Genomic DNA, 13,167 nt, shown 5'->3' on the forward strand with positions numbered 1-13,167 from the left:
TATAAGGCTTCCATCGTAAACATGCTTAGGATGTAATAAGTTTTATTGAGCATGGTGACATATACTCCAGCATAAGTATGTGTCGCAGTATCCTACTGTAAGTTTCCTTTTAGCTAGGAAGGTAGTTGTGGAGTTTGAACCTTGTGTTGGTCATTTTACCCTCTTAGGCCTTCCTCTGCAAACAGCATAAATAGCACTAGTTCTTCAAACCATGGTGGTTATGCTCCAGAACTGCCTCTGCCTTCTATGGGAGGAGATCTGCCTAGCAGATTATCTAGTGATGAGGGCGAAGTGGAGGGATCCGAAGAATCTGAGAAGTTAGACTGTCACTATTCCGGACACCATCCTCGACCTCTTGGGGTATGTCTTTTTATCTCCAGTAACCCTGTTCATTGCTGACATTTGTGACTGGCTGTATACACGTACGAAAGAGGTACCTCATTGCACCTTATTAACAAACTGGCTGTTTTTGCATGTAATGCTAAACCACGGTTTGCTTAACCTAAGTATGATTTGCCTAAACATTTGAACCTGCTCTGAGCAAGTAACCATGGTTTGGATTTTAACAAGCCACCATTTGAACTCATGATTGCTTGGCTTATGAATGGTGGCTTGGTACCATGGTTTGTCATTACACCCAAACCTAAGATCCTGGAGTAACCTTGATTTATTTGAGCACCCCACCCCAGCTATTCACCAACATACAGAGGCAAGGCTGTTAGAAAGTGAAACTACTCCCCAGGCTAAATGACCTGTGCTGGGTTCTTTTCCAGAAGTAGCCCTCTCTCTTGATACTGACTTTCTCCACCCAACTCTTCCATGGCATGTCCTAATTTACTTTGTAATTCATAATCGAAGGCAAGGGTGAGTGAGGAACCTGTGAATCTCCAGATGGTGCTGGTGTTCCACCGCCCCTCACAGCTGACCATGTTGTCTGGGCTGATGGGAGCTGGAATTCAACAATGTTGGAGGTTCTCAGGTTCTCCATCCCTGATCTGAGGTCTCCCAAGTTGGTGAGCTGCCCTGCCCAACGCTGCTCAAACTTTGTATGCCAACGTCAGTCTACCCAACTGTACCGTTGCATTGCTGCAGATCAGTCAGTCATGTTGAATGATACAGACCACAAATTGTGAACGTGCTAATAATAATAATAATAATAATAATAATAATAATAATAATAATAATAATAATAATAATTTTTATTTATACCCCGCCCTCCCCAGCCAAGGCCGGGCTCAGAGTGGCTTACAAGCAATAATAAAAACAAGTTGAATGATTACATCTTAAAAACAAAATTAAAATACAACATTAAAATATTGAAACATTGAAATATTAAAATGTAGCCTCATTGCAGGAGAAGGAAAAGAAAAAAGAAAGAGAGGGAGGGAATCAAATTGGCTCCAAGCCAAAGGCCAGGCGGAACAACTCTGTCTTACAGGCCCTGCGGAAAGAAATTAGATCCCGCAGGGCCCTGGTCTCATGAGACAGAGCGTTTCACCAGGCCGGAGCCAGAGTTGAGAAAGCCCTGGCTCTGGTTGAAGCTAATCTAACATCCTTAGGGCCCGGGACCTCTAGGGTGTTGCTATTTATGGACCTTGAGGCTCTCCTTAGATATCATTGCTTCTATCCTTAGTGATGTTAAAGTAGGGACATAGATTTGTGTTTCAGGTAGAAGGCAGCCCATTAATACTGAAAAACAACTGAATGTAGGATGGCCTCAGGTGAGACTTGAAATTCCACCTAGTGATTGAAGGCAGAAATTCCACCTAGTGATTGAAGGCAGAAATTCATTTGCAGATGCTCCTGGACCACAGTTCACTCTGTGACCACTCTGAGAGCCAGTGTGGTGTAGTGGTTAAGAGCGGTAGATTCGTAATCTGGGGAACCGGGTTCGCGTCTCCGCTCCTCCACATGCAGCTGCTGGGTGACCTTGGGCCAGTCACACTTCTCTGAAGTCTCTCAGCCCCACTCACCTCACAGAGTGTTTGTTGTGGGAGAGGAAGGGAAAGGAGAATGTTGGCCGCTTTGAGACTCCTTCGGGTAGTGATAAAGCGGGATATCAAATCCAAACTCCTCTTCTTCTTCTTCTGTTTCTGGCTTCACCTTGAGTGTTTGTTGAGCACACACTTTACCTCCTTCCTTCAATTTAGGTGTATTTTTCCTCATTTGTTCCCTTCTTGGTTTGTGTATATGTTTTCCATGGAGCCCATCTTGATGCCTATTTTCCATTAAACTCTCTCTCTCTCTCTTTCTCTGTCATATCAGTTTGCCTGTCCATTCCCTAGGCTAGTTCCTGAGGTTTCCCCGCTTTCCCATTCCTACCTTTTGCCTTTAAGTAGTAATAATAAAAGAGCCCTTTGCCACCTGTGTCCATTTTCATCTTTTTCCTGCTCCACAGAAGCCCTTCCCTTTGTGAAGGTTGTGCCCCCAGTCGTTCTTCCTTCTCTGTCTCCAGCAGACCTGTCGTGCCCCAGACTTCTTGTTTTGTTGTTGTTTAGTTGTTTAGTCACGTCTGACTCTTGGTGACCCCATGGACCATAGCACCGCCAGGCACTCCTGTCTTCCACTGCTTCCCGCAGTTTGGTCAAACTCATGTTCGTAGCTTCGAGAACACTGTCCAACCATCTCATCCTCTGTCATCCCCTTCTCCTTCTGCCCTCCATCTTTCCCAACATCAGGGTCTTTTCCAGAGAGTCTTCTCTTGTTTAGCTCCAAGCAAATTAGGCAGCAATTAGGAAAAAGCAGAAGAAAAATTACCTGTGCTTCCTTAAATGATGCACACAGCTCTCTTGCCAAACCAGAAGGCTGTGTTTTGGCGTCTGTGGTTAATGTGGATGCAAGTGACCCCTGCCCCTCCCAGCTTGAGGATGGTTTGGTGAAGCATCACCTTTGGGATCATGAATGTGCCTCAGGAGATTTCAGCGGCCCCATCTGATGCCCATCTCTCCCACTGGGTTGGAGGAAAGAGGAGCCAGGAGCAGCGCTGTACGTCTTTTGCCTTATTGCTACTGGTCTTGTGTTCTGTTCTCTGTATGGCTTGTCATAAAAGAACCAGCCATATGGTTCAATTGATACCCAGAAGCTTCTGCAAATGAACAGCACTTCCTGACTTCAACCACTAGGTGGAACTCAAGTCCCACCTGAGGTCATCTTTAGATGTATTTAGAACAGGCATAGGCAAACTCGGCCCTCCAGGTGTTTTGGGACTACAACTCCCATCATCCCTGACCACTGGTCCTGTTCGATAGGGATGATGGGAGTTGTAGTCCCAAAACACCTGGAGGGCCGAGTTTGCCTATGCCTGATTTAGAAGAATGATTTCACAGTAAGTCCAAAGATCCTTAACTAATTTGCAATCTTGGCTCCCTATAGTATACCTTGAAGCTCTTCTGGTTTCAAGAATATTTTTTGTTTTAGTGTATTTGTGCGCAATTCCTTATCTCATTTAATCTAATAGTAGATTATACTTTTTTTACCAGGTAGATAACCTAGGAGTGAAAGTAAGATAATAGCTATTATAAAGCTAATAACATCCTCTAAAATTATAGTATTTAAGGCTGTAGCTTTTGCAAATGCAAATGTTAATGCAATTTGTGGCTTCTCCCCTGCTGTGTTTTGTGATGACTTGCATCTTACTAGAGGATGCATGCACAGCAAGTCAGAGACCGCAATATATATATATATTTTTACGGCGGCATAAATTTAGGGATGTTAGTTACAGATACCAAAAGTGATATACATCCAAATCACCTGAAAATGAAATCAAGTTTTGGGGTAAAAGGAGAAAGCCATAGGTATTTACTAATGCAATTATTTTCACTAGACTCAAATAGATAGCAGACTAATCCCTATTTAGTTAGCATTTTTAAACTTCTGTAGTCAATGTATTGATCAGCAGCATCCTTTGATTTTTGCAAGATCCCTATATCTTTTCCCCTTTATCCTTTCCAGTTTTGTTCATTTGGAAGTCATTTGATGGGAAGAGGTTACTATGTGTTTGATAGAAGATGGGATCGTTTTCGACTAGCACTGAATTCCATGGTAGAAAGACACTTAAACTCACAGATGTGGAGGTAAGAGCTTCTGCTTTCATGTTATCCTACAGGTCTAAGGGTGGGGTATGAGAGCAGAAAATAATGCCAATGTATTTCACATCTGTCACCTCAAAGGGTTTTTTTTTTGGGGGGGGAGCGGGTAAGCCCGATGCTGCATATAATTGATCACAGCACACAGTGCATGCACCCATTTGAATGCCCATCAACTTATATTATTTTGGGGGAGGGGCTGAAGGGGCCTTGGTCCCTAGAAGTTGGCTCCTATGGCCCCTTTGGTTTCAGATAGTGCATGGATAGATGAGTCTAAAAAGCCCATGACACAAATTTTCACGGCCCTCTAGAGTCTAGTGGCTGTGGTGGTTCATTTACCAGAATTAATGAATTTAGTGTTAACTCTGGAAGTGTATATACTCGATTCTGACTAAACTGAAAAAACACAGGACTGTAGAGGTAGAAAAGGTGCAGAAACAATCGAGAGGTTTAGAGAACCTTCTTCATGGGGAAAAGTTAGAATGTTTGGAGTTCAGTACTGCTTTGTTTTAACCAGGGAAAAATGTGAATGAGAGACATAACAGGTTTATACCATTATGGATAGTATTCAGAAGCGGATCAAGCAAAGTTCTATACTCAACTCAACCAGCTTGATTGGCCTGACAGATTCAGGGCAGCCCCCCACCCACCCAAAAGAGAAGTATTCTGCACAATGTATTCAGTGTCATTGCCACAATCTGTGGTGATATCCACTGGCAGAGATGGCTTTAAAGGGATTTATACCAATTCATAAGGGTTCTCAGAGGCTGTTTGTCTTGATGGCTAAATGAAGCCTCCACTGTGACCATAGGATAGAAAATTGCCAGAAGATCTTGTGCCTCTTCCTGGTTCGCTGTGTGACCCCCACAGGGCCCGGGCCGTTAAAAGCAAACTCTGCGAACTTCTGAAGATTGGGGTTGTGATTGCCATTTGCAATGTCTTGAACTTGGATGTTGTCACTTGTAACATTTGCCGGAAGGACCATGGCTCACTTGTTCTTTAGTGGTAATTTATTGATGACCGCCCTGAGACCTCCAGGTATAGGGCGGTATATAAATTCAAATAATAATAATAATAATAATAATAATAATAATAATAATAATAAGGTACAAGAGTTGGAACTTTGGGGGGTCAGACTTGGTACATAGTCTTCTGTTAACTTTGCACATCCCAATACTAATTGGTTGTTAATGTTTATGATAGTCCTTCTATATTTGAAGTTATTTAGATTGCAGTAGATTGTCTGGTGAATTCAAAGAACTTGCCTGGTAGAGGGAGGGAGGGCTGGGGGAGGCGTGAACAACATCTCCCATCCCCTGCAGTGTCTCCTGGTGATGGCAAGAGAATGGGGAAAATAGGACTTAACCGCTTAGGAAACCTACTCTGACACTTGAGTGGATCAGGCCCAGTTCTGTGTATGATTTGAGTACTAACAACTGTGGTGTTGCTTCTTTTTGAGAACCCAGATTAAACTCAATTGATCAAAGTAAGTTTAGGAGCGTTCCTGATTAACTGGTAAGTAGAAAAGAATGGAAGGAAATTTCACATAAGATGGCTGGGCAGGGAAGTTGGGAGAGCATACGTGATTGAGTGGCATATACCCTCAGTCCAGTGTGAAGTAAGAGGAGGCCCAGTTGCAAGAATCTGGAAATAAATCCCAAAATGTAATGAATTGGAATTGGTAAATTAAAACTATCCAATAATTATTATTTGTGTGTGTGTGTTTATTGCTCAGTCCTTGTAGCGAGCTGAGTTAGGAGGTGCCCGAACCTTCAAAGTATTTCTTTTTCTTTCCTGTTACAGGAAAATCCCTCCTGCGGTGGATAGTCCGATGCCCTCTCCAGCAGCACACATCTCCACCCCTTTTCCAGCATCGGTTTTGCAACCTTTCAGCAATCCTAGTGCAGTGTATATTCCTTCGGCGCCCGTCAGTTCAAGAATACCTTCTTCCTACTTGATGACTTCTGCCATGTTGTCCAACGCGGCTTTTGTGACTGCATCGGATACAAATTCCATTATGTCGCACACTACGGCGTTCCCTCACGTGGCTGCCAGCCTGAGTATTATAGACTCGACATTTAAGACCCCGTCGGCCATGTCACCTGTGCCAGCGGTTATCCCTCCCCCATCCCACAAGCCATCCAAAACGAAAACCAGCAAATCCTCAAAAGTTAGAGATCTCTCGTGCCGCGGCGATGAGTCTTCTAGTAACAAAAAGAAAAGGCCGCCCTCTTCTTCTTCCTCGCTGTCTTTGCAGACTTCCTCGTCCCCCTCCTCTTCCTTTTCAGGGTCTCACAAAAAGAACTGCGTCTTGAACCCGAGCTTGACCTTGAACTCTTATCAGGCCACATCTTCCTATAACAGTCTGTCTGTGCACAATGCAAACAATGGAACAACCCCACTCAGTGCCAAATCGGAGCCCTCAGGAGGACGGACTTCGTTATCAAGTAGCTCAGCAGACTCGGTGAAGCATATGAGCATCGTAGTAAACAGTATTGACTCTTCCGGTTTGTCTGTGCCCTCCCTCCTCCACCATTCAGGGGACCACTCCCTAACAGCACACAACGCCGTGTCCTCGCTCCCCCTTTGTTTTGACAAATCGGAAGGGAAGAAACGCAAAAACTCTAGTTCTAGTAGCAAAGCCTGTAAAATCACTAAAATGCCTGGTATGAATAGCGTTCACAAAAAGAGCACTGCCAACCTTATTCCTACGGTGCCAGATACTCCAAACAGCTCCATCTCTCGGCAGGTAAGGGTTTCACGAGTCTGTCGGGTCTTGTTTCCCTGACTTGGCAGGGGCAAAGTAGTCTGGCGGATGTATCAGGATGCCCACAGAGGTGAACCGCTGAGGGAGCACCCAGTCGGCCTCCTGTCCAAATGTAATGCACAACTCCAGCAAGCCTCCGTTGGCCTGTGAGTGAGCAATGAGGTTGAACAAAGGTTGCATCTCCCGTTCCGCTCCTGGCTGCAGAGGCAACTTCCTGGTTTCTTATACCACAGTTACTCAATGGTCAGCCGCAAACATTTCCCAGGATAGCCTGACATCTGCATGATACATTACTGAAAATGAGAGCCACGTGTTCCATATTGCTTTTAAATGAGAGTATGTTAATAGGGAGTTAAATCATGGGTAGGCAAACTAAGGCCCGGGGGCCAGATCCGGCCCAACCGCCTTCTAAATCCGGCCCGCGAGCGGTCTGGGAATCAGCATGTTTTTACATGAGTAGAATGTGTCCTTTTATTTAAAATACATCTCTGGGTTATTTGTGGGGTCTGCCTGGTGTTTTTACATGAGTAGAATGTGTGCTTTTATTTAATGTTATTTGTAGAGCATAGGAATTCGTTCATTTCCCCCCTCCCCAGTATAGTCCGGCCCCCCACAAGGTCTGAGGGACAGTGGACTGGCCCGCTCCTGAAAAAGTTTGCTGACCCTTGATTAAGTGAAGCAAAAGATTTTGAGAGTACACTTGCTTTTATGGCAGTTCTCTATGGTTTCTGCATCTTGCCTTCTGAATACTGTTTGTACCTTACAGATTGGAAAAAATAGCAGTGTAGCTTTGTCTCAGTCCAGTCCTTCAAGTACACCGAACCCAGTGCACAACAAACAAGTGAGTTGCAGTTTACAAATTTTCCTGAAGTGGTTATATAACCAGTTTGTTGACCAGTGATTTTAATATAAACTACCGAAGCTGCACACGTTTATTGCACACGTTTAGAAGCCTGCATTAAATCATTATAGTACTTCTTATAAAGCCACTCATCTCTGTCTGGCAAGTCAGAATTCTGCCTAGCCAACTGTCGGGAAGGTTCTGTAAACTGGTAGTATGTTGGGTTTTGGGGTGATACCTAGGACCTCTGGTTTGAGCATGAATTACTCAGTTTAGTGGGTTGCTGCAAAATGTGGGGTTCCGACTGCAAAAGGACTGCAAAACTTTGGCACCACTTTGGAGGGTATCCCAAATTTTGGGGTTTGTAGTTAATTAAGTTCATGTAGTGGAGCAAAATGTTGCATTGTTTTACAATCAACTCTTATCTTTCTTCCAGAAGACGTTAAACCGGACTGGTAGGATAAGGACTCTTCCATAACAAGGAAAAGCAACCAGCCTATAATCTCTCTCGTTTTAGCAGCCCTACTCTGGTTTCTTATTTTATTTTCTGTCTCTTGCAGATAAAATTTACTTAATATTTTTGGTGGGTTTTTTAAAAAAAACAAATGTTTTTAAATCTACATAAAACTGTGGCATATTTCAGTTCTTCAATATACATCGGCCTCTGATCTGTGCAATCTGGTTTGATTCGGATTCAAGCTTTTAAAAGCAAATTGTTGCATTTCCCCCTTTTTGTTTCTTGCAACAAATGACAGCAGTGAACATTCCGAAATAATGCAATCTGTGGTTATATTATATTTAAAACACCCCTTCATTGTTTAAAATTTACAGTAACTTCTGTATTTATTGTTTATTATTGTCCTAGTGCATTTCTCAGCAGTAACTAACAACTGTGTGGCCAGAAGTTTCACTGACGTTGTTCAGAGATTTCAGTGTGCAGCTCCTCTTGTTGATTATGGTATTCCTAATCTGCTCAATGTACTGAAGGGTTTATTCAATTTGTTCCCAGTGAGATTAATAGGAGCGCCATGTGAAAATTTCCTCCACAAAGAATCTATACTACTGTTTTCCTTAATGAAACAATTTGTTCTTTGAAAAGACAGGAGCTGAGCATACTGAATTCGTATCAGTTAGAACTGCACTGACAATGTTTTACAGGAATTACTGCTTTAAAAAAAAAATAAAGGTAGATTTTGAAATCAGGAACTTAATAATACTAGGGTACTGCAAAATTACTACAGAGCAGTTAATTTTTATTTCTACAGTGTTAAAAGTGCACTTAAATGCTGGTTTATTTACATCTCAAGGGGGCAGGAAGCCGTTTACTTTGGGGGGGGGAAGGCTTAAGGAAATTTTTAAAGCTTATACAATGTTTAACAATTGTAAACATGGCTAGGCCCTTTGGGGGGAAATTAGAAGATATTCTTAAAGTAAAATTTTATAGTGTTAATTTTGTAATTTATGTTTTGCTATATTTGGGAAGTGACAGGAATAGTTTCATGAACAATATGAAACTTAGGAAAGTTTTAAGCAATGCTTATATTTTTCATGTACTTTTGAGTTATGGTTTTATTGTACATTTCTTCAGACTGAAAAAAGTGTACATATCTTTGTTATTTTTGCACAATTTTTGTCTTCAGTTGTAGGAACAGAGCCTTGTTGACTTTTTTATCTATAAAAAACTAATTTATTTTGTGTTGTATAACTGCAGGAGTTTTAAAATCTCAGTAAGAAAACACCATCTGATAAGTGAACTGCTGTTTTCTACTTCTAGAGGGGAAACAGGGGTGGTGAGATTCAGTGGCTGCTTCTGATAATTAATGTCACTCAGTGACCGAAGGAACAATTCAGTCGTGTTAAGAATTCCTTAGCTCTTAACGTGCATCTGTTATGTAAGAAGCTGGACTGGGGAGTGTTCTTTGCTGCTTATGTATGTATCCTTTTATTTTCAGTGGCATCGGTCTGAAAGCATTTTGGAAACCAAGTAAAAACCTCATACTTTTTTTATCCCCTGCATTTTTTAAAAAAATCCCAATTGATTTTATATGTGCTAAAATGTCGAGCCTGAAAAGTGAAATGCAGGGGTTGTTTTTTTAAAAAAAGGATTTGAACTGGACCAGCCTATAATGTATTATTAGTGTAGCATTCATTCAACAGTTGCTTTTCCTTTTTCCTTCCTCCCACCTTTGCCTGAAGACTTTGTGATTCGTTTCCAGCAATAGAGGCTCAGAAGCTTTGGTTGTTACACATACGCAATGCATAGGCCCTTCAGCCATATTAAAGACAAAAGCGACTTGGATAACTTGTATGCCTTCTTTTGTATCAATGTTAACAATTGTACATAGTGCTGATCAACCTTTGTAGAGAACAGTTTATACAGCATATTCTATTACTGCTGATTCTCAGTGAACTATTGTTTGGGAAAAAAGAAAATTTTCTATTTACACCTTATATTTTGTTATGCTGTTGGCCCATGGCACTTTAACAAAACTCTGTGGGTTTTGCATAGCTGGTCAGTCATGGGGAATATTAACTGTTGCACAGAAATGACTTAGCACCTCCTGTATTGTGCTTTCCTACTACAGATTTTAGAATCTTTTTCCAGAAGACTTTTGAAGAAAGCATGTCCAATCATTCTAAAAGAAAATGCCATATGTGTACAGTCAGTTTCTTTTCTACAAACCCATATTTTGTAACACTAAGTATTTTCATTCTTCGTTCTGCACCTTTTATGTATTAGCAGTATCAGAAAGAGCCCATTCCATGCTTGTGAAAATTGTGTCGGGAGTAAGGTGTAAATAATAAAACTTTATAGCTTACAGTTTTGAAAAAAGAACAAACATGTATCTGACTGATACTGCCACAGTTCAACACCAGGCCTGGAGATATTCTCTAGTGAGCGATTGTATTTCTTTTGTTTTGGGGTTACATTTTGTTTTTGCTTTATTATTATTATTTTTTGTAACATGGCTTTGTAAATAAAATAATTTATATGTTTGTAAGAAATAGGTGAAGCGTTTTTATTAGGTTTTGAAGGAAAGTTACCTTTGGGAAATTTTTTTCTGTTTCATGCAGCGCCAACCAGTGCTTCTGTTACCTCATTTTGTCACTGTTGTAAATACAAGGCAATCACTTAGGACTGGGGTTCACTCTAAAATGTCACCATTGATCCATCAAGGTCCAGCCCACATGAAGAAGTAGGTTTCTGTGGGGATTTTCATCCCCACTCCTTTCTACTTAAGAGGCGATGGCGGCTGCTGCTGGGATAGGAGGGTTGGGGTATGGGGAGTCCACAATTCATAGCTTGTTCAGATGGTTCTGCCCCCAAGATGGAGAATTTCAAGCTCAGGAACCGGTGGTACATTCAGCGATCAAGTGTTTTGATCTCTTCGTGGTAGACTCAGAGACACCTTAGTCAAGAGTGGTGCTCTAGTCTACATCCTTAATATTAGGACCTGCTCCATTTTGAAGAAGGGAACACACACAATGTTCCTCCTGCCATTGCACAGACTCAAGAAAACAGTAACCCAAAGAAAGCAAAAGCTATATATACCTTGTTCTTAGCCAACCATCTTTAGAGACACTTGGCTGGAGAGGAGTGCTGTAATTTAAACCAGTGGTGTCCAAACTTTTTTCAAAGAGGGCCAGATTTGATGAAGTGAAGGGCTGTGAGGGCCGACCAAAAGAAGAAGTTGTTGACCTTTATTTCATCCCCACCCCTTGTTGATTAAGGATGTTACCCCAGGAAATAAACTGCCACAGGGGCCGAATCAGGCCCCTGAAACGGACTATGGACTTGCCTGCTTTAAACTAAGATAATTGCTTTATTAAAGACAACCTTTGTACCCAAGGAAATACTGATATTTACATGCTGCAGTCTTTCCAAAGACTCAAGAGTCAGCCTCTAAGAGACTTTTACTGCAGACCAAATTTCTCTCCCCCCCCCCCCATTTCCATGCCAGCCAATTATTCTCACAACCCAGTTCAGCTATTGTGGCAAATCCTCTCTTGTAAATCACTTTGAGGTTTGGGGAAGCCTTGTGTTTGTGTTTTTTAAACCAGTGTATTAATTTTATGAAATGAAACAAACTAAACTCTCTCTGCACCCCAAAGCTCCTATGGCTGTACTTCTGACTGCAGAGTTTGGCCACCTTTAAAAACTTACCTGTGCAACCTTTTACACAAGGCACCCTCTCAGACCAACTTGGCCACTGGCTCCCAATCTCCACCAGATAATTATCCATACTGCACTATTCATGATCTGCCACGGTCTTTAGCTGGGCCACCTATATCTTGACACCACTCCTTTTTATTTCTCCAGCCTTTGCTTTCCCCTCTTTCTACCCAGGCCTGTAGCAACCCCAGCAGGGGTCTGCAACCTTTAAGACAAAAAGAGCCACTTGTACCCGTTTCCGAAGAAAAAAACAACTGGGAGCCGCAAAACTCGTCATTATAAAAAATAACTTTTTTGTCACTTTTTTATTATTTCTTTGTTTGACCCCTCAGAATTACTCCTCCTCATAGAAATAAATGTTAAATTAACAAGTTACCTTTTTGTGTGTGTGTGTTCTTCACTCCCCTTCAAAACAGTGACCAGCGTACATGCACCTTACAATGTAGCGAGCGGGCAGGTGGGAAGGTGAAGTCGGGACGGTGCGTGACTAACGCACGCACCGCCCCATGCGACGTCACAGCCAGTACAGCGCCCACCACTGTGGGGAGTGTCGGGGCGCACAATGCGCCTCCTCCCCTTGCTAGTATCCGCCCTGGAGCCGCGGCAAAGGTGTAAAAGAGCCACATGTGGCTCCGGAGCCGCGGGTTACAGACCCCTGCCCCAGCCCATTTTTTCAACAGTTGTTTACTTGCTCTTCATCAGGGAAAATGCAAAATCTCAGTCCTCAGCAACAGGGGATGTCGACAGGAACAAGAGCCCAGGAAGACAAAAAGACAAACCAGTTCTCAAGTTCTCTCTGGCTGATCTTCAGTTTGATTAGGGCTGCAGCTGTTTCAGAGTGCTCTAGACTTCCAGACGAAGGCATAGAAATCACAGAAAATGCTGCAAACCGCTGTAAGCCCCTAGTGTTGATAGCGGACCACTGCAATATGTCTGGTGTTAACAGCTCAGAGCCCTTGCAAAGAGGTGTTGGAAAACTCTAGCAGCAATCCAGCCAGACTTAACAGGATTCTGTGTGACTAAACAGCCAACAAGGGGAAGCAACTCGGGTTAGATCATAAAATGCAGTTCCCACAAACTGCTAGAAGGATCCTAGAATAGAATCATAGAATTGTAGAGTTCGAAGGGAGCACAAGGATTAGCTAGTCCAACCCTCTGCAGTGCATTAATCTTTTGCCTTGTGTGGGGCTCCAATCCACGACCTTGAGATTAAGAGACACACACTCTTAATCTGTTCCTGTAAGGGGCTTGTTGCTTGTGCACATGTATGTACACAATGTTTTAGATGTATTAGAATATG

At 42.4% G+C, this 13,167-nt stretch overlaps 1 protein-coding gene across 7 annotated transcripts in view; it reads left to right on the plus strand.

The window, feature by feature from the left end:
- The window catches only part of ATXN7L1 (ataxin 7 like 1), a 74,920-nt gene extending 64,221 nt beyond the window's left edge, over positions 1-10,699 (plus strand). For 5 of the 7 annotated variants that reach the window (XM_081211532.1, XM_081211534.1, XM_081211535.1 and 2 more), the window contains 5 exons: positions 168-360; positions 3,952-4,073; positions 5,889-6,834; positions 7,619-7,693; positions 8,130-10,699. In XM_081211532.1, coding sequence (XP_081067658.1) covers positions 168-360; positions 3,952-4,073; positions 5,889-6,834; positions 7,619-7,693; positions 8,130-8,171 — 1,378 coding nt within the window. In that variant the 3' untranslated portion in view covers positions 8,172-10,699. Of the gene's footprint in view, positions 1-167; positions 361-3,951; positions 4,074-5,888; positions 6,835-7,618; positions 7,769-8,129 lie in introns of those variants that run through there. The other 2 variants (XM_081211533.1, XM_081211531.1) reach the window with 2 other exon arrangements.
- The last annotated feature ends 2,468 nt before the right edge of the window (positions 10,700-13,167 follow it).

Source organism: Podarcis bocagei (assembly GCF_964188305.1).
Source record: "Podarcis bocagei genome assembly, chromosome: 10".
Classification (NCBI taxonomy): Eukaryota; Metazoa; Chordata; class Lepidosauria; order Squamata; family Lacertidae; genus Podarcis; species Podarcis bocagei.